We start from the raw sequence: 24364 nt of genomic DNA on the forward strand, positions 1-24364 counted from the left end.
TAACCTATGCACAGCAGTCAGTCTGAACAGGCAGCCCTGCAGTGTAAAGCATGAGGGAGGACGATCAAGCTAAGCTTAGGTAAAACTCCTAAGCTGGCTTGCAACCATAGTGTGATATAGAGCATGGGACGAAGGAAAAAAAAAACAAAAAACTTTTTTTTAATAGCGCAGTGACCTTGCTGGACATGAAAGGAGTAGCATCCTGCCTCTCATGATCATGAGGGTGCCCGGCTGACATTGGAAGCTGTAAAGGTGCCTGTGAGTTTTTCTATTGCCTTGACTCCTATGTCTGGATATGAAAAGCTTCAGTAGTCTGGAGAACTTGGCAACCAGATGGCTTTATAGTTTAGCAGTGTGCGTCCTCCTCTCAGGCATGCAATGTGCTAATCAGTGTTTGCCTAGAAAGTAGGTCAGTGTACAATGCTGCTGAGGCCGGCGTGACTTCATGCCACAGCAATGTGCAGGACAAAAGCGGGTTTACATTCCATGCATCCGGGAACTGACCTGTCCCATACACCATGGATCACTTCAGCTCTTCTTGTAGGATGGTTGAACCCTTTTTTCTTTTTTTTTTTTTTTTTATTTCAGGATTTATTTTTAGCGATTTGTTCTTTATGTCCGAGTGTATAGCCTTCTGTTGTAGGGAGGTAATGGCTGCTCCTCCGTGTCCTCTTATAGGGAGACATGGCTGCTGCACAGTTCGTTCAGCACGTACCCTGGGAAAGCATGGCCACGGCCTAGTGCTCTATTAGCCTCCTAGCTGCCTTCTGTCGGTATGCAACAGAACCAGGTCTGGGATACCATAGTAGACTATTGGGGTTACATTCAGCAGAACTCAGTAAAATAGGAGGAAGTAAAATCCTAGTCTACTCATCATAAGCTTTTCAAAATGGCTGCCTAACACTTATGTGATAAAAAGATGCCATTGTAGTCAAGGGGTGAAGTGTGCCAGCGTTGGGCATAGTTCTCAGCTTCTTTTTAATTCAGTTGGAAGCTCTTCCTACCATGTGGCATTAAAATGAGGTACTAGAATAACAGTAAGTATCTGCTGCAGAAATTTCTGCTTCAAAAATGTGTCCGGTGGCAGAGAAAACACTGCATAAAAACTGAAAAAATTGATTTACTGCAGATTTTAAACCGCTTTGAAAGGTGTTGTCCAAGGACAACCCCTTCTGAATCCCTATGTTCAAAAATGAAATAACACCTATACTCCCCTCCGATGCCGGCGCCATTCCAGCGGTTTCGGTACTTGCTCTCCCAGAAATCAAGTGATATTCTGCCACTCAATGGCTGCTTCACTCTCCCCTCTGTCGGACAAATCCAGACATCCAGAGGAAGGGAGAGCTGCAGCCATCATGGTTTCTGGCCATTATGTGACTTGCACTCTCCATCTCTCACTGTCCGTTTTCCCTTTGTGGGAGGAAGCTAACTGGTATGATGCTGCCCATACAGAGAATAGAGAAGTTAGAGAATAGAAGTTCCTGCTCCCCTCTCTGTATAGCATGCCTATTACATTAATGCCTATTACATTAATTCTGAGCAGTATAGCTGTGAAACCAGCACTGGGGTGGAAATGTTTAAGGCCCCCATACTCATTAGCGTAACATCGTTTGAACCTGGGATTGTATGCAGATTAGTGTGTGTGCATGTGTGTGTTGACACGTCTGCAGGTTAATAGTATTCTAAAGATATGCAGCTGCTGTACTGAAAGCTCAACTACTAGGAGGAAATTAACTATATTTCTCCTCTGGCTTTCAGTCAGAGGTGCGGTCGATGCAGCTACAGTCACCTTTCTGCATACAGTGTGCAGTGGCTATAAGCATTCCCCAGGATATTGAATGACCGCTCTCTGCAGTGCATTAGTGCTCAGTCAGCAATCAGTCAGTGCCGGGGCGTGCTTACAGCAACCACTCACAGTATACTGAGCGGTGACTGAATATGACTGAGAGCCGGAGGGTGCTGGGAAGAATAGAGTTCATTTCCTCCCGGTAGCCAGCTTTAAGTGCAGTGGCCAAGCAGCTTCAAAACACCATTAACCTGTAGATTAACCCCATATCTACAGGTTAATAGATTTTGGGGACATAATTGGATCCCTTTAATAAATCTACCCCATAATGTCTTTTAATGATGAGTACTGCCGATTTCAGAATAATTTGAAGGTAGGTGAAGACGCAGTCCCAAGAATATTGGCAAACTAAAGGCTCACGTATATCTGTACTTGACTAAAGAACGTGGAATATTTTGTGGTTGAATGTAGCTTTGTACTTTAGAGGGGCTTCGCTGTACATCATTAAAAAGAAACATACAAATTGTTTAAACCAATATTTTATTTCTGTCCTTTTTAGGGGAAAATTTGCTGTGGTTCGAAAATGTATAGAAAAAGAAACAGAGAAAGAGTTTGCAGCAAAGATTATGAGAAAGCGGAGAAAGGGCCAGGACTGTCGTATGGAAATCCTGCATGAGATTGCAGTCTTGGAGCTGGCTAAAGACAACCCTTGGGTCATCAAGCTGCACGAAGTGTATGAAACGGCAACTGAAGTGATCCTCGTCTTAGAATAGTAAGTAAAGCATTAATGTTCATCAGAGCAGTCCTATATAGCCAGACTGTATAGAGACTTGGGCACTCTGCGCTCATCAGCAGTGGCATAAGGATAATGCCATTTCTCTGGTTCACACTGCATTCATCAGCAGTGGCATAAGGATAATGGCTGCGACGGGGGCTTAGGTACTACATATTGTTAGCTATTGCCTACCAGTGGATGGCTAATTCCTTACTATACTACTTTGCTATTTTTAATGAATACTTGAAGTTTCTATACTTTCTAGGACTTGTACAGTATATGTAATCAGTCATTGGATCATTGGTCGGTAATGGTAAAGCTTTTTCTCCAAGGCCCATGTGCATCCTTCACTAAGCTGCCGTCCGACATTGTGTTTGTGCCCAGATATGTGACGTACTGGTGATAAAATACATGTGTAAAATTGTACTTTGCATCAGCCTCACCCAGGACTCATAGGCAGTAAGACCTGAAACTGTCTATTCTGTAGGTGCGACATGCTAGCTTCACGATATTGGGAAGAGTTCAGTTATTGGATATGTTCACACTTGGTGCAAGAAAAATCTGCTTGGAAATTGACGTGTGCTTTACAGGTTTACCAACAGACTTCAGTGAAAAGTCACAGCACACCTTAGAGTCTTTGCTGCAGGTTAAAGGGGTTGTTTCGCTGTGGACATTTTTTTTTCTATGTATACTTAATTTTTAGCCCCAAATACTTGATTTATTTTTGTGAGTTAAAAGGGTAGTCCGGGCTTTTCACATAATCTCAGTACATATCTGGGCTGCAGAATTATGACAATAAGTAATTTGCTTTCTGTCACTAGTTTGCACGGTTTTCTAGATATTCTGAACAGAACGTCCAAGGGGGGGGTGTTATGGCATTGAAATGAGAACTTGTCGTAACCTCCTACTCTACTCCAAACATGCCCACCCTCCATAGCTACAGGCCCTCCCCGTCCACATGAAGCAGCCCTCGTCACACAGTAACAAATCCTCCCCCTCTAGCAGCCTCAGTGCAGAGAACAGCTGCTCCTCCCTCAAACACACACTGAACAGTTATCTATGGAAAGTGAATCTAGTGAGGAGTGAAAATCATCCTGTATTCTGGGACACGCCATGATTACAATACATAACTCATTATCAGTAATTCCTTCCCTCACTGTTCAAGGCTGCTGGCAGCAGTGAGAACAGACTGTGTGATGGCCAGTGATGGGGGGTCTGCAGCTTCTAATCTGCACAGGGGATGGCAGTCACTGATGTAATCTGTTGTGTGACAAAGCCTCTGCTGTGTGAATGAGACAGCTCTGTCACTGAAGTCTTCACACAGCAGCAGATTTGGTGCAGTGTATGTGCGAAGCTCCACCAAACTCCCAGCAAGCTCCAGTGACCAGCATCACCCACTGCCCACTCATTGGCTGGCAGTAAACTGCACCAGCACTCATCTTTATCATTATTCAAGCATTAGAAAGAACACAGCAGTGATCCTGTATTTGTGAAAGCAGCACAAAACTTACATACACTTCACACTGTTACAGCTGCTGATTGGACAGGCTGCTCCCATCAGTATTTGCGTCATTAGAGACACAGTGCTCACACATACTGCACCAAATCTGCTGCTGTGTGAAGACATCAGTGACAGAGCTGTCTCATTCACACAGCAGAGGCTGTTACACAATAGATTACATCAGTGACTGCCATCCCCTGTGCAGATTAGAAGCTGCAGACCCCCATCACTGGCCATCACACTGTCTGTTCTCACTGCTGCCAGCAGCCTGGGACAGTGAGGGAAGGAATTACTGGTAATGAGTTATGTATTGTAATCATGGAGTGGCCCAGAATACAGGACTATTTTCACTCCTCACTAGTTTCACTTTCCATAGATCACTGTTCAGTGTGTGTCTGGGGGAGGAGCAGCTCTCTGCACTGAGCCTGCTGGAGGGGAAGAATTCGTTACTGTGTGATGAGGGCTGCTTCATGTGGACGGGGAGGGCCTGTAGCTATGGCGGGTGGGGTTGTTGCTATAGAGGGCATGTTTGGAGTAGAGTAGGAGGTTACAACTAGTTCAATGCCATAACACCCCCCCCCCCCCCCCCCCTTGGACGTTCTGTTCAGAATATCTTGAAAACCGTGTAAACTATTGACAAAGTAAATTACTTATTGCCATAATTCTGCAGCCCAGATATGTACTGAGATTATGTGAAAAGCCCGGACAACCCCTTTAATTTCATTGCATATTTTGCAGTTTGGCTTTTGTACGATTTTTTTTTTTTTTTTTTTTTTTTCTTCCCTGCACATTCAACTTTAATGTGGGTCTGAGGTAATACATCAGCTGAAAGGAGCTCAGAAATACAGAATAAAGTTAGAAGCTCTCCCATGAACGAGCTCACTGACAGATTCCCAATTACCGGTAACTCATTCTACAGCCTGCAATAGACAGTGCAACACAGAAGGTAACCTTTTTAATGAAACCCAACTACAAAAGCTATTTTATCCAAACATACATGTATTTAAGTAGGGAAAAAATTTTCATAAGTGGACAACCGCTTTAAATGAATACTCCAGGGAGATTAAATATTTTTGTACTGTCCCTGCCCTCATAAACTATAAAGATGAGATCTCCAGTGCACTTTAATTATCTTTTTAACACTTCTATAATTCAGTGTGACAGGAGCTGCTCCTCCCTCCCATCTGGGACAATACATCACACACCAATGTGCAGCTCTCCCCTGTGAGTAACAGCCAGCCTGAGAAGAGTACTGACCTGACCACCTCCAACCGGTTTCTAGTAGTAGCCAGCCCCCTGATAATGACTCCTTCACTGCAGGGCTACTAGCAGAGAGCAGGCAATGCCCTCTCATCTCGGTTCAGAAAGGTAGCTTTTATCAGTGGGCTGCGTGACAGGAGCTGCTCCTTCCTGCTCACCCTACCTGTCTGGAACATAACAGCACACTGCTGTAATCAGCCAGTCTCCCAGAGAACGAGGGTGTTCCCATACCCCCTCTTGGATTGGCTGTTACTCACATGGGGAAGCTGCACACTGCGGTGTGATGTCTTGTCCCCGACAGGAGAGGAAGGGGGCAGTGAGGAGCTGCTGCTGTCACACGGATTTACAAGTGTTCTAAAGATAATAGAAGTGCCCTGAGCATATCTCATCTTTATAGATTGAGGGCAAAGACGGTATAATTTTTTTTTTTTTTTCTCTTTCGGAGTACTCCCTCTTAAGATCGGCAAGTCCTGAAAGGGGGGGGGGGGAGAAAATAAATCCCTACGCTCAACTTTGCAGGAACCTAAATGGCTTGCTTGGCCTTCTGCCCTTCTATGTATAATCTGGTCATATGTAGTAACAGGTTGCAGGATTAACATGGGACGAGGTGTCAGATTGTAGAAAGACTGACAGAGGGACCAAGAAAGCCAACGAGTATAGTGTACATTTTCTTTCCTAGCCACCTGCAAATCGCCCTGAGTTGTCTGATTTTACCCTTGTAGCTCCTAACAGCCAATTCCAGCACAGCTCTAATTTTCCTGTGCGGGTTATGAAATATAGGCTAGGGTCTGACTGATGGCTGAGCTCAGGTGAGGGTGTCTGTCACTAGTGAGGTGCACTATACCGTGCTGTCATCCGTATAGAAAAATCTGCCGCAGATACTCCACTTGTGCACAAACTCTAAATATTTATTTTGTATATCCGCTCAGCGGACGGTCCCGTGTACCAACAAGAAAGAGCCTTCACATACGGTACTTTGCGTCACAGCATTAAGCCCCCGTCACACACAGCGATCTCGCTAGCGATATCGCTGCTGAGTCACAAGTTTTGTGACGCAACAGCGATCTCACCAGCGAGATCGCTGTGTGTGACACTTCTCAGCGACCTTAGAAACCCGATGTTTACCTTGGTTACCAGCTCTCTGCACCAGCGTGCTGGTATCTTAACACAGGGTTCCCCAACTCCAGTCCTCAAGGCCCACAACAGATCATGTTTTCAGGATTTCCTTAGTATTGCTCAGGTGATAATTGCATCGCTTGTTACCCGCGTGTCGCTGTCCTGATCGCTGCTGAGATTTGCCCGTTTGGCAGCTCACCAGCGATCATGTAGCGACACACCAGCGATCCTGACAAGGCCATATCGTTGTCTGGATCGCTGGTGAGTCGCTATGTGTGACGGGGCCCTTATTCTCCTACACTGGACGAACTTGTATCTTAATGAGGTTTGTTGTATAATTGCAGCGTGACATGACAAATCTTCTGATGTCTAGTACTTAGCTGTAAACCATGCAGTTTAGCACAGCCAATGTGCTATCAATAAACGCAGAAACTATATTCAGACCTGAAAACTCTAGTTTTTTGTTGTTGTTTCCTCCCTACCTAATCAATCCTATACTTATTGTCTATATACTTTCCTTACCCCGTGCTGATCTGGCCTTCCTCCATTAACATCCACAGCTGCTTTCCAGAATTCTGCTCGTGTATTGAGCTGCGATCTCCCAGCCGCGCCTGTGAGTTCAGTGATATACAAGTATCCTCGATGGATTTACATTCACTTACATGTAAAATCATAATGCTTTCCAGATCTCAATAGTGATTAGCAGAATTATTAATGCAGCTCTGGATGTAAATGACTATGGAACGCGAGATCAATGGAAGATGCTTATTAAGCTTTGTGCTGATATGGAACGTATACAGTGATGGCCTTGGCCTGTGTATACATGTATGTAAATGTCCACGTTGTCGCATTTGCATTCAGACCCCCCACATGTCCTCCTGACCATCATTATCGTTTCTAGGGTTAATGATGGTTTGACCATCCTCTTGCTATGTTCGCCCTGTGCAGTAGCTGGCAATTAGCTGCTGTCCTCTGTGTGAGCGGTAGAAGAAAGGCTGCATTGTGGCCGTATTTGTGCCTTGGCTTTGTGTCCAATCCTCACGCACCAAACACAAACAGTTTGTAAAACAAGAATCGGCTCCAGCCTGGCCCTGTGGGCTTCTCACGCCATCCCGCAGTGGCTGATGTTGTCTGCTTACTGGCACGTCAGTTACCCCCTATCTCGGGGACGTGGATTCTGGGACTGCAGTGGGCTCCGGCTTCTCGGGAAACGCTGCTTGGCCTCGACACAGAAGATACGAAGGTCAGAATAGTGCAGCTTTCTGGATCACCATTACCCTTTCCTCTTCTCGTACTTGTAGTGCTCTCACACTGTGCTTCCCAGGCTAAACTTAGAGCCGATGATGAAGAATACATTGTACATTATGAAATATGAGGAAATGTCTCATTTCCCACCAATATAACAATGTTCACAAGTGTCACTTCTCAGGGGGAAGAAAGGTATTGGATGGTCCCTGCTGTTAGAATAACTCCTGACAATCACAATCCACTAATTGTACTAAAAAGTGTTGGGAACACACAACTCGCCCTGAAATCCCCCGCTGCAGCTTCTCCTTGGGCAGGGTTCACACGTTTGGTGTGTGCTGCAGATTATCTGCGTGTAGAATTTTCAGTACCAGCAAAGGGGCTAAGTTGAAACAAAATGTCTTTTATACGCTCCCTTTTGTTTTCTTTTGTTCTGGAGGTTAATCCGTGCAGAGTGCAGAGGTCTTTCGTCGTCTGTTAATGGTTTTGTTAGTTTTACCCTAGATTTCGGAAAGAATGGATTTAAGTTTCTGCTACATGTACGTGAGATTTCTGAGTATTGGCTATTGTATGGTACTACTCTTACAGATATTCCTTAAGATTTGTCTTTTTAGGACAGATTCTGTGCAAAAAAATCTGCAGCAACTTGTATTCCAATTCTTGCAGAAGTCAGCATGCTGCAGGTTTCTCCATGTATTGAACTGTATGCCCCAGCATGTCAGGTCTGTCATGGATTTTCACAGCAAATGTCCTCTTTGGCTGTGGAACAGATCTACCTGTTGTCCGATCTGCCTGGGGGTTTGTCATCTGCCATGGAGCACTTACTACATTCCTGCATCGGTTTTCCTCACGTCTGTCCTGCACAACTCTCTAAGCTCCGGTCAGGATCTCGTCAGTGATGGCCGCTATGACCATGCGTTGGGTGTCATTGTTGAGCAGCATGTCGCTGTTAGCTGTCATGTTAATCTGCTCTTCTTTGTAAGGTATTAGGTTAATGTGGTGCAGCCTGCTGTGTGTGACAGGCCGTCTTATCACTCTTCCCACCACTTCGCTGTAAGCTGCTCCTTTCTATGGCTGTCCCTCTAGATAGCTTTGAAGGTTGAAGGGCTTTTCTGTGGTTAAGTGCCCTCGAGGACCCCAGATTCTTCTGCCTGTCCCATCAATAAGACATGGCAAGATGTGGCCCGGAGCAGGAGACTAATGATCCTAGCAGGATTGATTTCACACTGCTGATTATTATTGTGGTACAGGAGCACCATGTATTCATATGTAACTTATAGGTGCCACAGTCCTCGATCATCTGGAACTGTCACTTGTAGAGGAAGGGGCTACTAACCAGTCAAGACTGCAGTCTCACTGGCACTCGAAAGATTTACCCTTTAGGTCATTATTCAAGTGGTAATGATGGTGGCCATAGGAAGGAAGCGTGCAGATCTACGTCACGCTGCTAGGTTTCTGTTTTGCTATATGGTGTCTCTTATTTATTTTAGTAAAACGAAAAAAGTGGTTTGGTACCGTGTTAGCCAGTAGAAAAAAATATATAAAGTGCTCTCAGTGAGAGAAACAAAATAGGAATCTTGTGGGTATGATACCTTTTAATGGCTAACAAATAATAGTGAATAATAGTCAGGCTGATATGACAAAATATTTAATCATAATCAAATATTTTGTCATATCAGCCTGATGAAGGGACGTAAGCAGTCCCGAAAGCTTGCTTTGTAACAACATTCACTATTATTTGTTAGCCGTTAAAAGGTATTATACCCACAAGATTCCTATTTTGTTTCTCTTACTGAGAGCACCCAGGTCCCCAGCGCTGCACGGAACCACCATGCCTTTTTTTTTTTTTTTTTTTTTGCTTTGTGGGTTTTTCCACTTCAGTGTTAAGATATGAATGGCATAAAATGTATTCACCACTTATAACAAATTCCCGCCTTTGTAAGGAACAGGTAAAGAGTACCCAATGGTAACACACTCTTGCCTTCTTCACAGTTTCATGCTCATTGATGGTGTATACTTTTTTTTCTCTTTTTGGGTAGTTGTTTTTGCTTTTTTTCTTTGCCTTTCCTGTCTAGTTATATGCCCTACCCTAAAACAAGGTATATTGTCTGTAAAGGTCCTCTGGGTTTATGAGGCCGTTAAGTAAGAGGTCCATCAGTGAGTCTTTTATACTTGGTTGGCTACACCTCGTACTTTTGTTAGAGTAGGTTACACAAGTTCCGCTTATGACTTCCTTTAGTGTTTTCTATACCAGGAAGGGTTGCTCCTCTGTATTTTACACTTGAGTTGTGTCCAAAATCCTTGACTAGTGCCATCATAAGGTTTCCAGATACTGGACAGAGACTCCGCTGTAGTCCAGTCATCAGGCTGCGACAACCGTTCAGTGCAGTTTGGCAAAGTTGCACCGTGACTTTCTGCCACATCGGTCATGGAACAGATTTATTTTGCTGACGTGACTGTTGCACAATGACATAAGGCGGCACATAAGTTGCAGTGATAGTGATGTGGCGGCACATCTGTGCCTGCCAAGCACCTTCGTCCTGCTAAAGTCCCCGAGTACAATGGCCATAAGACTACGGTGATTGCCAACTATAATAAAATGGTGACATGAGGCACACTTGGCCTGATACGTCTATTTTCCAGAAACTCATTTACCTTTTGTGTGGCAATAAAATGTGACACGTACACAGACGTAGGTGGCTTCATGGGTACTCTAGTTAATGTGGTAAATCGCTTCCCCCGGGCACGTTAATGGCTATTCATGTGTCATGTGATGGTTCTCTTAGCAAGTCCCGCAACCAAGAAAAGATTTCTCTGGTGTTATTGTGGCAAGACTATTAGAGATGCAATTTTGTTGTGTGACTGGGGGGGGGGGAGCCATATTGCTTGCAAGTCACATCAGACTTGTCTTTTAGAAAGTGAGCGGAGTGCCGCTTGTGATCAGTGATTGACAAATGAACACATTTGGAAGTGTTTTCTACTGTCACAGGTAGCGATGCGACACCATAGGAAGTAATTGCAGGTCACTGTGTAGTCTTAAGGCCCTGTCTCACTAAGCAATCTCGGTAGCGAGATCGCTGCTGAGTCACAACTTTTGTGACGTAACAGCGATCTCACCAGCGAGATTGCTGTGTGTGACAGCGATCAGCGAGCGGCCCCCCTGCCGGTATCGCTGATCGCTGCAAGAAACCTCTGGACATTTCTTTGGTCGCTGGTCTTCCGCTGGCCAGCACGCATCGCTGTGTGTGACAGGCGGGAGACCAGCGATCAGGTGTAAAAAAAAATAATAAAAAAAAATAAATATAGTTATTCTCACCTTCCGATGTCCCGTTCAGCCATCCTGCCTCTCTCCACGCTCCGGTCCCAGTGATCCTTTGCATGAATGACCGCGAGACTTTGTTATCCCGCGAGACCGTGACATCTCGCGGTCATTCGTGCAAAGGATCACTGGGACCGGAGCGTGGAGAGAGGCAGGATGGCTGAACGGGACGTCGGAAGGTGAGAATATCTATATTTTTTATTTTGATTCTATTTTCTACAGCGATAGCCAGCGATGCCGGGCGCTCGGCATCGCTGTGCTGATCGCTGGTGAAGCTGTCTGTGTGACAGCTCACCTGCGATCACATAGCGACTTACCAGCGATCCTGACACCTTCATATCGGTGTCGAGATCGCTGGTGAGTCGCTTAGTGTGACGGGGCCTTTAGCTTAATGACAACCAATGTGACTGCTACCTTGTAGTGCCTAGCAGTAGGAAATCAGACCTGTACTTTCATGGTGGAAGCGACCCATCTGCTGTGTACAGAATCTGTAAATTTTCTTTTTTTTTAAGCGGATGAAGAGAGCTGTGCAGGCTGCAATCACATGCAGAGAATGTGGCCTCTTTGGGAACGGCACCATTCTGCCCAAGGACGTTGTACGGTACAATATTGCTCACCGGCACGGTGCACACCCTTTCAGTCCTATTCTACTCCTCGTGTTAAATTTTGAGACCTTAAGGGTCTCTTCAGGGAATTTGCATGATATCCCCATGTTCATTATCTTCCTATGAAAGTGACCCTGGTTTTCGTGCGTATCAGTGGAATTAGATTGTGTTGCCTTGATGAGGACTAATGTCATCCTTGAGGTCCCTGAATACTCGATGACTAAGTGCATTAGTTTTTGCTCCATATAAAGTACAGAAAGTCCAGACATTCCAGCAATTTCTGTAATGTGAGGGGAAAAACTCCAGGTCCGCCTAAGACATAAGTGTATGATTTCTGAAGGTAGACGGGGCCGAGGTCGTGTCTGCCTCCTGCAGCCCTATGGATATAGTATCCACAATGGGGTAAAATGATAACCTGCATCAATGTGAGCTTTTACTTAGAAGCTGGAAATGAAGTAGTTGTCTGTTAGTTGTATTGTAATTCAGTAAGCGTGGACACTTCATCTTCACTAGCCCCTGGGAAGAGCAGCCAAGTGGTGATGTAAGCGTTACCCAAGCTGCTCAGTGTGGCATGGCTGCAGGCCTCCTCCATTGTGTGATCTGAGGCACCGCTCCATGTGTGCAGGGCTGTCCCGCAGACCTTCTCCACTCGGCACCCCTCCTAGGATCCTGAGCGTTCATTACATAGCCATCTCCAGACAATCGGTGAATGATCCTCATTATTCTTCATTTTATATACTTAAACTAATTGTCTGTTTCCTGGCTGCTACAACTGTAGGGGGGAGGGTTACAACATGAAGGTGGTGATCAACACGTGTGACATGTTGGTCAGTAAGTTGTTAATAATAAATTGTGTAATATTCAATTAACTGTGTTCTAGAAGAGTACACCATTTCATAATCTGTGGTTGTCAGATTAAAGGGAGTCTGTCAGCACGAAATGACTGTTCAAACCAAGCACAGCACCGTGTAGGGAGACCTAACTCGTATCTTTTAGTGTCCAAACCTGTTTGACCATGAATTTTCCTTTGTAAGATCTGCTAATGAGATGCCTGGTTAATTACGGTAGTTCAGTGTACTGTCTCACTTATTGATTTCCGAGTGTCTTCGTTCTCCTCTGGCTTTTGTCAAGCCAGGGCTGTCGGGCAAGGAAGACTAAGGCAGCGATGGATCCAAAACAAGTAAAGGTGTATTGCCATCTGAGACTGGCATATCAAATGTTTTTGCCACAAATAACTGATCAATGTGACTTCACCTGTCGGCAGAATGGAGGTCCCTTCCTTACCCATTCGGCACTGCAGAGGGGAGCAGACCGTGCAGAAACTACAACACACTTCACAACTCGAATCTACTAGAATGGAAGGCCTCTCAACCTCATCTTCTTTTCTGGAGTGCTAATCAGCCGTTCATAGAACTGGAGAAACAAATGGTTTATTCTGCACTGCCCTGAAGGAAAAATGAAGGATGCCAATCCAATTTCAGCTGGTTTTATTTGTCAATGCGTTTTGAAATATTAAACTTCATTTGGACAAACTACTCCAGCGCATAATAACTCATTTGTTTCACCAGTTCTATGCATTTATCACTTTGTAGGTCTGCACCAGCCTTAAAGGGAACCTGACATCAGGATTGTGCACAGTAACGTACACACAGTGTCAGGTTGGCGCCGTTCTACTGATTAAAATGATACCTGGGTTGATGAAATCCGGCTTGTGGTTGTTGTTTAATCTTTATTTTCAGTTTTGAGTTAATGATAAGCCCGTGCTCTGGGGTGGCCTGGGGGGGGGGGGGGTCTTCATGTGGTGCTCTGATTAGGTGTTCATATTGATGGCGCCACAAGATAAATAGACCATGCTTTGGTCTGGAAAGACCTGCCGCATGTTTGTTTACACAGGGAAGCTGGAGACTTCCCTGCATGCATAGTGGAGATGGGATTTCATAAAATCCCCTTCACTATGCTGTAACATTTGGACGCTGTGGCTGTACACAGCGTCCAATCTGCAGCGTTTACTGACTTTGGAAATATACCCTAATAAATCCATCATGTGAGTGGCCATGTAGGTTATATGCCATGGCTAGTGTTGAGCATTCCGATACAGCGAATATCGGCCGATACCCGATATTTTCAGTATCGGAATTACGATACCGAGTACCGATATTTTTACAATATCGGATACCGGAATCGGAAGTTCCCATAATGCAATGAGCCAGTGTTGTGGCTGTGATTGGCTGCTGAAATGATGTCATCATGATGCGGGGTCTGTGCGGGCCTGCCGGGGGTTGTGTGTGTGTGTGTGTGTGTGTGTGCACTAGGCATCGTCCGATGGGACTACAAGTCCCATCGGGCTATGCCTGCTACAATGACAGTGATTGACACATTAGCAAATGATGGGACAGTAGTAGTCCCATCATCCGGCTAATGTGTTGAATGTAAAAAAAAAAAAAAAAAAGCATACATACATGCATACATCAACATTCATACAATACGTACATATAGCATAGAGTACATACTCACCATCACTTGTCACTTTGATCCCCGAAGCCAGTGTCATCTTTAAAAAATATTAAAATAACAAGCGATATACTCCCTGATCTGCAGAAATCCACGAGTGTCCCACGACGATCTCCTGCAGTGCATCACTGAGAGGTTACTATAGTTCACTGGTCTCACTTTATGGCAAAAGCTGCGTGGGAACTTTCTCACACAGCAATGCCAAAAGTGAGACTTGGGACTATTTTTTTACAGTGGCGGAGGAATACAGTGCAGAAGGATACCTACCTCCCGTCATTGTATTCCTGGGGCCCCTAGAGAGCGGTGGCGTCAGCTGATGCTGCTGTTCTCCATGGGAGATCGTCGTGGGACACTCGTGGATTTCTGCGGATCAGGGAGTATATCGGTTGTTTGTTATTTTAATATTTTTTAAAGATGACACTGGCTTCGGGGATCAAAGTGACAAGTGATGGTGAGTATGTACTCTGTTATATGTACTGTGTGTCTATATGTATGTATGTTGTATGAATGTAGTATATATGAAGTATGTAGTATGTGTGATGTATGAATGTAGTATGTATGGTGTGTTTTTACATTCAACACATTAGCCGGATGATGGGACTACTACTGTCCCATCATTGGCTAATGTGTCAATCACTGTCATTGTAGCAGGCATAGCCCGATGGGACTTGTAGTCCCATTGGACGATGCCTACACATACAGCCCCCGGCTGGATGTACAAGTAAAGAAAGGGTTTTTTTAATTTTGATATTTCTGTCCCATTGACTTGAATGGGGTTTCCGGTATCGGCAATACCAATACTTTTTGGGTATTGGTCCGATCCGATACTTCACGGTATCGGATGGTATCGCTCAACACTAGCCATGGCATAATGGCGCTGTCCTTGTGTAGTGTATGAGTAAAGCCTTAGGGGGACGTTGATGGATTTGAGCTAGGAGCACTTGGCGTAGACTCTCTGGGCCATGGTTTGCTTGATCTGTTATAATTCTGGCCATTCGGGTTTCTCGCACACATGTGACTATTCTTTCTGTTCTTTAGTGCTGCTGGCGGTGAAATCTTCAACCAGTGTGTAGCAGAAAGGGAAGAGGCCTTCAAAGAGAAAGATGTCCAGAGGCTCATGAGGCAGATCTTGAAAGGAGTTTCCTTTCTCCACAGACACAATGTGGTCCATCTTGACCTGAAGGTAAGCACGAGTCAATAGATAGGCTTTCTACATCCTCTGCTTTTTCCGGTCACTGGTTCTTCTGAGCCTTCGGTTACTTGAGTCATTGGGGCATATTGATGCCAGCGAAGGTCAGCTTAGGATTTCCCTCTTTTATATAGATAGCTTTATTCCACACAATGGAGATATATATAAATGCATTATACTTTAGTACACTCAATCTCTAGATTATTCATATATGGTTAATAAGGGACTGTTTAGGAAAGCGGGTCTTGTCTGTCTGAATTTTACAGCCATAGGTGCTGACGTTTTCCTCAAAGTAGGGGAAATGGAGCATCAGTGATTGATCCGATGTCTGCAGAGTTCATTCCAGCGTGACGGCAACTGCTGATTAGACAGATCACTTTCCAATTGTGTAACCTGGCGCTGTGTGCAATCAGCACAAAATACATTAATACTTTACTGGACACATTGATCCTCGTGGCCTTTAAGGAAACTGCCCAATTTGGACCATTGAAGTGAGTGAATCCTATAGCAGGCACTATGATGTTCATAAAGTATATCTGCTGCGGGAAAAGTTGCCTTACGCCTAAGTGCCATGTGCAGGGCTCATAGGCCTTATAATGTGTTTAGTTACTTACTGAATGTACCTTGTGGCTGCCTATTGTAGTAAAATGAGCTGCTCCCTGTGACAGACTTTGTAGGAAATGTCTTATAAATGATAAGATCAGAATGCTTAGTCATGTAGAAAACTACTAGTCTGCCTGCTATTAATTTTGTGACGCAACTGCAGAGCCGGTGCTGTAATTGCCGGGGTGCAGTCCTTTGTGATGGAGAAGGCTCAGCTTACCAGTGACTCACGTGTGTGGGACACAATATAGTGAGGAAACGTGGATAGTGCAATCTGCCTTCATTAGATTTCCTAAGATTGAATATATACAGACTTTTATATAAAGGAGTAGGAAAAATACTTTAATCAAACTTTGCATAAATCAGTAGTACTTGAAAATAAATATTAGAAACTTTGTAATATATCTTATCAGAAAAATTTCTGCACTCCAGTGCTGGATTCGCATCTACACTGATCACCGCTGCTGCTTGTCTCTCCGTATAGCACAGTTTATAGCAGCTTGTCTTGTGCTAGCTCAGAGGGGATTGCAAATTAGATCGTGCCGAGGGGAAAAATTGGTTTAAAATGCAGGACACAAGTCCTACGACGGAAAAAGTTTTATTTGTCATGCACGCAAACGGGACCGTTTATTCTGGAAAGTTGCTTGATGTACAGTTACCCTTTAACCCCTTAACGACCGCTGATACACCTTTTAACGGCTGCAGTTAAGGGTACTTATGCCTCAGCGCCACTTTTTAATGGCGCTGAGAAACAAGTGTATAGCGCCCCCTCCCAGAATCGGCATTTCTACCGGGTGTAGCGGAGACCCTAGAGAACATGATTTGCATCAGTTTTTATGATGCGATCTCCGTTCACGGAATAACGGCGGCAGCAAAAAGTCAGATTTCACATTGAATTTCTCTCTCCTCTGATGTAATCGCACATCAGAGGAGAAAGAAATGGGGTCCCCCGTTTCCTCCCCCCAGTACCTTTGTTCTCTCCGCGTCCCCCTGCCGCCAGTGTCATCTTCGGGGAAGAAAATGGCGGGCACATGCGCAGTGCGCCCGCAGAGTTTGGCCAGCCGACACCCTGCAACAGTAGGAAATTATTCCTATTGGTTCATTTTGATCACTGTGATAGACCCTTTCATTGCGCCAGCATTGATTCCAGACAATTTTGCATTCAAAAAGTCAAATGGTGCTCCCTCCCTTCTGAGCTCTGCCATGCACCCAGTGGCTGTCCCCCACATATGGGATATCCGCATACTCGGGACCAATTGCACAACAAATTTTGTGGTCCATTTTCTCCTGATACCCTTGTGAAAATAAAAAAAAAATTTGGTTCCAAAGTAAATTTTTTGTTTAAAGAAAAATTTCATTTTTTTTCTTCCACATTGCTTTAGTTCTCGTGAAGCACCTAAAGGGTTAATAAACTTCTTGAATGGTTTTACGCACCTTGAGGGGTGCAGTTTTTAGAATGGTGTCACTTTTAGGTATTTTCTGTTATATTGACCTCCAAGCGTGAGGTGGTCCCTAGAAGAAAAAAAAAATGGTTTTGTAAATTTTGTTGGAAAAATGAGAAATCGCTGGTCAAAGTTTAACCCTTATGACATCTTAACAAATTGTTTCCAAAATTGTGCTGAGGTAAAGTTGATGTGAGAAGAAATGTTATTTATTAACTATTGTGACACCACTCTGATTTAAGGGCACAAAAATTAAGTTTGAAAATTGCAAATTATTGTATATCGAAGATATTTTACCACTAACGTGAAGTACAGTATGTCACAAAAAACAGTCTCCGATTCAGTGGGATCCGTTGAAGCGTTCCACAGCTGTAAACTCATAAACTGACTGGTCAGATTTGTAAAAATTGGCTGTCACTAAGGGGTGCAAGAAGACCTGTCACCATGTCCAGTGTCCACTCCTGCTGCTCCCCTCAGTATTCAGTTTTTTTTTTTATCCTCCTACACTTCCAGCGATATGGACCTTTTTATTAAGTACTAGTTTTTATGGTTTATCAAGGGGGGAGTGCACACAAGGTTATTATGCAAAGTAGTGCCATATCTCTCGAACTGTATGGAGGATTACAAATAAGAGAAACAATTGTCCACTTTGGTCCATGGCAGACAAGCCTTTTAAGAAATGGCAGGTCAAAAGTGGCCAGTTTTTGCTTTTATTGGATATGGCTTGTTGATCCAGGGATTACTTCTGACTGTAGAAGAAAATTTTCATCAAATGTAGAATGACAATCACATTTTATTTTTTTCCTTCTCACATATAGCCACAAAACATCTTGCTGACCAGTGACTGTCCACTAGGTGACATAAAAATAGTGGACTTTGGCCTGTCTAGAATAGTCAATGACAATGAAGAATTGCGAGAGATCATGGGGACCCCGGAATATGTTGGTAAGAGTCCAGTAGAATGTCCTTGCTTGGCATTGCGTGAAGATGCGGTGGAGTAATTGTATCCTTCGCTTTTCTTCTAGCGCCTGAAATCCTGAGTTATGAGCCAATCAGCACTGCGACTGATATGTGGTAAGTTGTTATACAGTTCTCCCTATATGGCACAGATTGAGTGACACAATTGGGAACAATCCCATCCACGTGATGTGACCTCATGGTCTCTTCCCTCCCTGACAGGAGCATTGGTGTGTTGGCATACGTAATGCTGACTGGTACGTCCCCTTTCCTTGGTGATGACAAACAACATACTTTCCTGAACATTTCCCAGCTGAACATCAGTTACACCGAAGACTTTGAAGGAGTCTCAGAACCTGCAGTTAACTTCATGAAAGCCCTTCTAGTGCGGGAGCCTGAGTAAGTGGTCATCCATCTCTGTAATGGCTCTTTGGGCCTCACGTTTCCTTGGCTTATCTGCTGCTTCCTGTCGATGCTCTCAGCTCGTGGATGAACTGCTGACTACATACTCTGACTTGCTTCCTGTGCGTGTCTAGTACTAGCTTGTCCAGCCGGGTGTTGCTTCTTTAAGCATGACATCATTGGTGGATTTATAGGACGAGGCACCCATATTATCATGGGACGGTAGCTCCGCAGATTAGTGGAATGAAACGGACAATATAATTTTGAACAGTTAAATTCAAGGAGGTGGTGGGCTATGGTTAGTAGTATGACATAGCTTGTCTCAATGTAATATAGGTCCCCTTTATATGTAGCACAAGGGAGAAGGAAAAAATACTTAGGACAGATTTGCGAATGTTTTCTCACTTCCTTGTGTGTATGTATATGTGTGTGTGTATATGTATGTAATAAAGTCACGATGGGGGCAGGCTTTGCAATCCCCCCCCCCCCCGCCATGTGCTCACCCACCTATCCACTCTTTCCCCGTGTGCTGACTTCCCATCTGTGCTCTCCTCTTTGAACTGTCTACCCCATGTGCTATCCCCCTTGTCTGCTGCGTCTCTCCTTCCTGTGCTGTGTTCTCCACTCATGTGCTCTCCCGTTTGAGCTGTCTCCTGCCTGTGCTCTGACCCTGTACAGAACATCCACAGCTCCTGGGCAGGGGAGGAAGCAAAAGACAATACTGACATTACAGTAAGAGATCGCCGAGGATACATTTTATGTGGTAAAATATTGTTTAAAATCAATCAGTGAAATATTTTACCTCACAAAATGAATCATCTGTGATCCCCTGCTGTAATGTCAGTATTGTCTTTTGCTTCCTCCCCTGCCCAGGAGATGTGGTATGCTCCGTACACGATCAGACACAGGCCATTTTTAAAATGAACTTTCGTTTGTGGGAAAACCCCTTTAATGTGACCGGCTTCCTCTGCCTGTATACACGTTGCTCATCTGCCGCCGGGATCAGCTGAATGATTCACTGCGCCTGCGTGGAATTCGCGCAGGCCCGGTGTGATGGTGTTTCGCTGGTGGTACAGCACAAGAGGGTGCGTGCGTGTGTGTGTGGTGCGACGGTGTTAAGCTGGTGATACTGTGCAATAGGTTGGTACCTGCAGCAGTTTCCATATTGAGACACCCATCACTTGGGTGTCCCAATATGGCAGTCGGTGAACTTCCTCCGCTTGGAATTCTGGGATACGGTGACATCTGGATAAAACAGGAAATGAAAACATTACAAGGCAATTATATAAATAGATGTATGTATATATAGTGTGTATATTCTGATACCTGAAAACCTATTTAATAGAGAAATTGTTGGGTTACTTTATTTTTTGTGCACTTTCGAAGCTTCGTGTTCATTACAGATGGCTGTAAATGATGTAAGGCACAACATGTGTAATGCTTTCCTTCCACAGCCAAATGTCTGGCCAGAGGGCTCTCCCAGGACCCAATGTTATGGTGGCAGTGGAACAGTGTGATTCCTTTATCCCATCAACTGCATATTCAGAATGCTAATTAAATCCAGTATGGGACTAGTCATTCTGCTGCTGGTGTCTAGGACAGGCCTAAATTACATTTCTCTTGCATTTCAGAGGTCGCGCGACCGCAGAGGATTGTCTTCAGCACGCTTGGCTCGCTGAGGGTGATCTCCCGGATTTTTACTGCAGTGCTATGAATGCTGTGCAAGAGGGCAAACAAATCCTGCCAGCAGAAGAGGAGGATGAGCTGAAAGCAGACCCTTCCATTGGAGACAGTCCATCGCAGCCAGATACCGATGGACAGACTGTGACAGAGGAGTTGTTGTTAATGGCTTCTTACACGTTGGGACAGTGCAGACAGACAGAGATGGAGAAACAGACTGAATCTAAAGCCATTACAAAGAGATTTAAGTTTGAGGAGCCAATGCTGCAAGAGATACCAGGAGACTTTATCTACTGAGCTCCAGCACCTGGAATTGTGTGACGTTTAGAGATCGGACTTTTTTCTTCTGAGAGTCCTGGAGCTTGTTGGTGAAGCAGAACTCATCTTTCCAATAGTCAGCTGGTCATCATGGCGATACGAATCCAATTCACAGAGCCATGTTAAATCTGAGTGAGCAGGCGCTGCCAGCGTGGTTCATATATAGATTTTTTTTTTTATTTATTTATTTTTAGAGGTTTTTTTTTTACTTGTGCCTAATTCACCACTATAATATCCCACTCTATTGGATTTCTTGAATTGGCAACAATGTCTTATCTAATTCGGTCCATTCTGGAACTTCTTACCAGAGTACGATCAAAATTGGTCTGTATTCTGAGATTAACTTTTTTTGTGAGGGTAAAGGGGGCAGCTTTGCAGAAGTCTGGTTGATAACAATAAATGAAAAGTAAAATAAATGTCTGTTCTTCTGCAAAGCTGAAAAGTATCTGTCATGTATTGACATGGAGGCAGCCGTGTGGTCTCCATTCCCCTCCATAAATGGAATCCTTCAAGGAAATGTGGTCTATGCTGCAAATATGAAACCCCGGAGCATGAGTTTACAAAGTAGTAATAATATGGCTGTCTCCACTGCATACATCCATCAGCATGCTTTAGGATGTTTGGCCACTCCTTTATAGCAAAAATATCAACAGCACCATTGTATATAATAATAAAATATATATGTATATATGAGCAGAAGAGGCAAAAAAAAAATTAAGAAATGGAAAATACTATAATTAAAAAAAAAAAAAAAAAAAAAGTGCTAGAAATGTAAACATGTACTGGCAGATTGCCGCTCGTTACGTCCCTTTAGACAGAGACTGACCATAATACCATTTCAGTGTAACGTTGCACATTCAATGCCATTTGGGCAGGTGCCAAAATGTGCTATCACCCCTTTTTGCCCTACAGTAACACTCCAATATAGAGTGATGCTCTAGCTGTAACACCTCTATAAGAATCAAGCTACTTACCAGTGAACCAAAAGAAAAATGGTGCTATGAAATATCCCACAAATATATCAACTTTATTAAGTATAAAATGTTATAATGAATTTTGTTAGTGTAGCTCAATGGAGGGCTAGCTATAAACAGTATATGGTTAGTATGCCCACATATCTATTGCAGTACATTCCCTAGTGGTTAACATTTACATCAAATAGAGTATAGGATGCAAACTTGCATATTAATGCGTAGACCTGTGCCATAGCATATGTTTCACCCAGCTTCGTCAGGGTGCCCCCTGTCAAAGCTGGGTGAAACGTGCATTGGGTGCCCCCTGTCAAAGCTGGGTGAAACGTGCGTTGGGGCACGGGGCTACACTCCTCGCAGGGCTCCACATTATTACTATGCAAGTTTCTTGTATTTGATGTAATATATTAACCACTAGGTAATGTACTGTGATGGATATATTTGCATATTTAACTGTATACTGTGTAACGCCTTGGGAGGTTGGTTGCTAGCTCCATTGCGCTACTCTTATTTTAGCAAAATTGATTATATTTTATACTTGATACATTTGTGAAATATTTTGTAGTGCCATTTTTCTTTGTTTTTCTTGTGCTATTTAGGTGCATCTCTCGTGTTCAGCCAGATACTTTTTGGTTATAGGAATATTGGTTGGTCTGACTTCCCAGTTAATGCCAGTGTGGGATGCACTTCTGAAAGTGATACATTAACATGTGTCTGCTGCAGCCAGTGATTTGCACCAAGACAGCGTTCACACTGCTGTTTTATCAGAGAGCATTTCTTCCATCAGAGTGACGGAGCCCTGACGTACTCCCATTGTAAATCTGTGGGGTTGCTATTGTTGGTACGATGGATCCAGCAATGCATTGTGGCCTCTTTAATAAAAGGAAACCACGACACAAGTGAGAACAGAACGTGTGCCCCATGTATGGATGGTATGATATACTTAATTGTTTATATGTGATGACTGCAGCTCTTAGCCAGCCGGGTGAGTGAGCAGACGAGTGCAGCTACTTGGCATAGATTTATATTGTAAGACACTTTAGGAGTATATTGCACCCTTGTGAACAGCAAATATCAATCTTTTGGAAGACTGGAGCCTTGACTATATGTATAATAACCCTCCTCCACAGTTCCTAAGTGCTTCTTAATGCCATGTGCTATGACAGCCTCAAACTGAGACCTGATCCTTCAGGGGTCTATGCAGACCCCAACACATCTCATTGTGAGGTTCATTCATTAGAATGAATGTTGTCTTTATTCAAAGTTCATCCCCCCCCCATGCTTTGCTATCTTCTGGCATGCTAAACACTTGAGGATATGCAAGTCTGGTGCACATGAAGCACACGTGTATCTTCCACATGTTGGGTCACGAGATGTTTTATATTCTTGGCATTAGGTGTGGAATCAAACAGACTCCTTATAGTTCAACCTATTCCTAGAAATCATTGTGCTGCCGGTATGTACACGTGTCACAAATGTGAGATGCCTCGGCAATGGTCTTCTCCTATGCCCCTCTAGTAGACCCCAGTCCAGGGGGTGACCTAGGCTGGCATTGGCTTTTACACCACTGCAAAGGCCACCAGTTATATGCTTTTTGTGAATTTTCTGATGTGTTGTGAGCTTGAGGGTATGTGCACCTGCTGCGGATCCGCAGCGGATTTGGCAGCCTTTACCTGCGGTTTTACCTGCAAATCCGCGCAGAAAAATCTGTAGGTGAATCCGCAGCGTGTGCACATACCCTTAGGCTTCAAGTTGTTGAGACAGGAACCGTATGCACTTTAGGTCGTCCATTACATTCACTAGCTGCTTTCAATCACTTCTATCTGAACCATCGTGCTCTAAGCTGTAGTCATTCCGTAGCTGCATTGTCCTGTGTGTACATGATTTCTGGCCATTATATGACTTGGCGCCTGCATTTTTCCCCTGTGCATTATAAGCCTCAGCATTTTCTGTTTGCTCTGACTTTTCTCCCTCTAGCTTCCCCTCTCCATAGGCTTTTATGGCCAATGCAGACAGATATAAGCGGTTTTGAAAGTCAATGATCAGTGCAGGAGATTAAAGAAAATGACAAGAAAGGCACAGATTTCTCTGATAACCTACATTACAAAGTCTCTGATCTTCAGTTCTACCATTAATTTATGAAACGGGTGTACTTGCTATTTATTTTCTCATGGCCAGATACAGGTGCCATTAGTAATTTGAGGCATAATGATATTGGCACTAGTGATGAGCGAACATTCTTGGGTAAGGTGCTAACCGAGTGACTTTAGCGTGCTCGAAAAATATGTTCGAGTCCCCGTGGTTAAATATCTTGCAGCTGTTAGACAGCCTAAACACATGCAGGGGTCGCCTAACATACAGGAAATCCATGCATGTGTTGCAGCTGTCGAGCAACATATTTTTTGATCACGCCGAAGGCACTCGGTTATCCCAAGAGCATGCTCGAATAACTCTTTATCCGAGCACGTTCACTCATCACTAGAGTTAAGCGACTTTGGTCGGATCGGGTTTCGTGAAACCCGACAAACAAAATTTGTTTCAGATGAAACTGGTCCGACTAGGGCAAAAAAAGTCGGAGTTTCATCCGAAACCCGACCCCCAATGCAAGTCAATGGGGAATAAATGTCGGCATTGAGTGGATGAATGTCATCTGCTCAATGCCAACTTTTATTTCCCATTGACTT

The 24364-nt window shown here is 44.1% G+C and overlaps 1 protein-coding gene across 2 annotated transcripts in view; it reads left to right on the plus strand.

Annotated features, from left to right (window-relative positions):
- STK17A (serine/threonine kinase 17a) overlaps positions 1-21469 on the plus strand; it is a 45680-nt gene extending 24211 nt beyond the window's left edge. For both annotated transcript variants that reach the window (XM_073550031.1, XM_073550032.1), the window contains 6 exons: positions 2346-2558; positions 15157-15301; positions 18171-18297; positions 18378-18426; positions 18532-18708; positions 20343-21469. In XM_073550031.1, coding sequence (XP_073406132.1) covers positions 2346-2558; positions 15157-15301; positions 18171-18297; positions 18378-18426; positions 18532-18708; positions 20343-20688 — 1057 coding nt within the window. In that variant the 3' untranslated portion in view covers positions 20689-21469. The remainder of the gene's footprint in view (positions 1-2345; positions 2559-15156; positions 15302-18170; positions 18298-18377; positions 18427-18531; positions 18709-20342) is intronic.
- The last annotated feature ends 2895 nt before the right edge of the window (positions 21470-24364 follow it).

The sequence above is a fragment of the Dendrobates tinctorius genome, unplaced genomic scaffold (assembly GCF_039654945.1).
Source record: "Dendrobates tinctorius isolate UK_male_01 unplaced genomic scaffold, ASM3965494v1 ptg000162l, whole genome shotgun sequence".
Classification (NCBI taxonomy): Eukaryota; Metazoa; Chordata; class Amphibia; order Anura; family Dendrobatidae; genus Dendrobates; species Dendrobates tinctorius.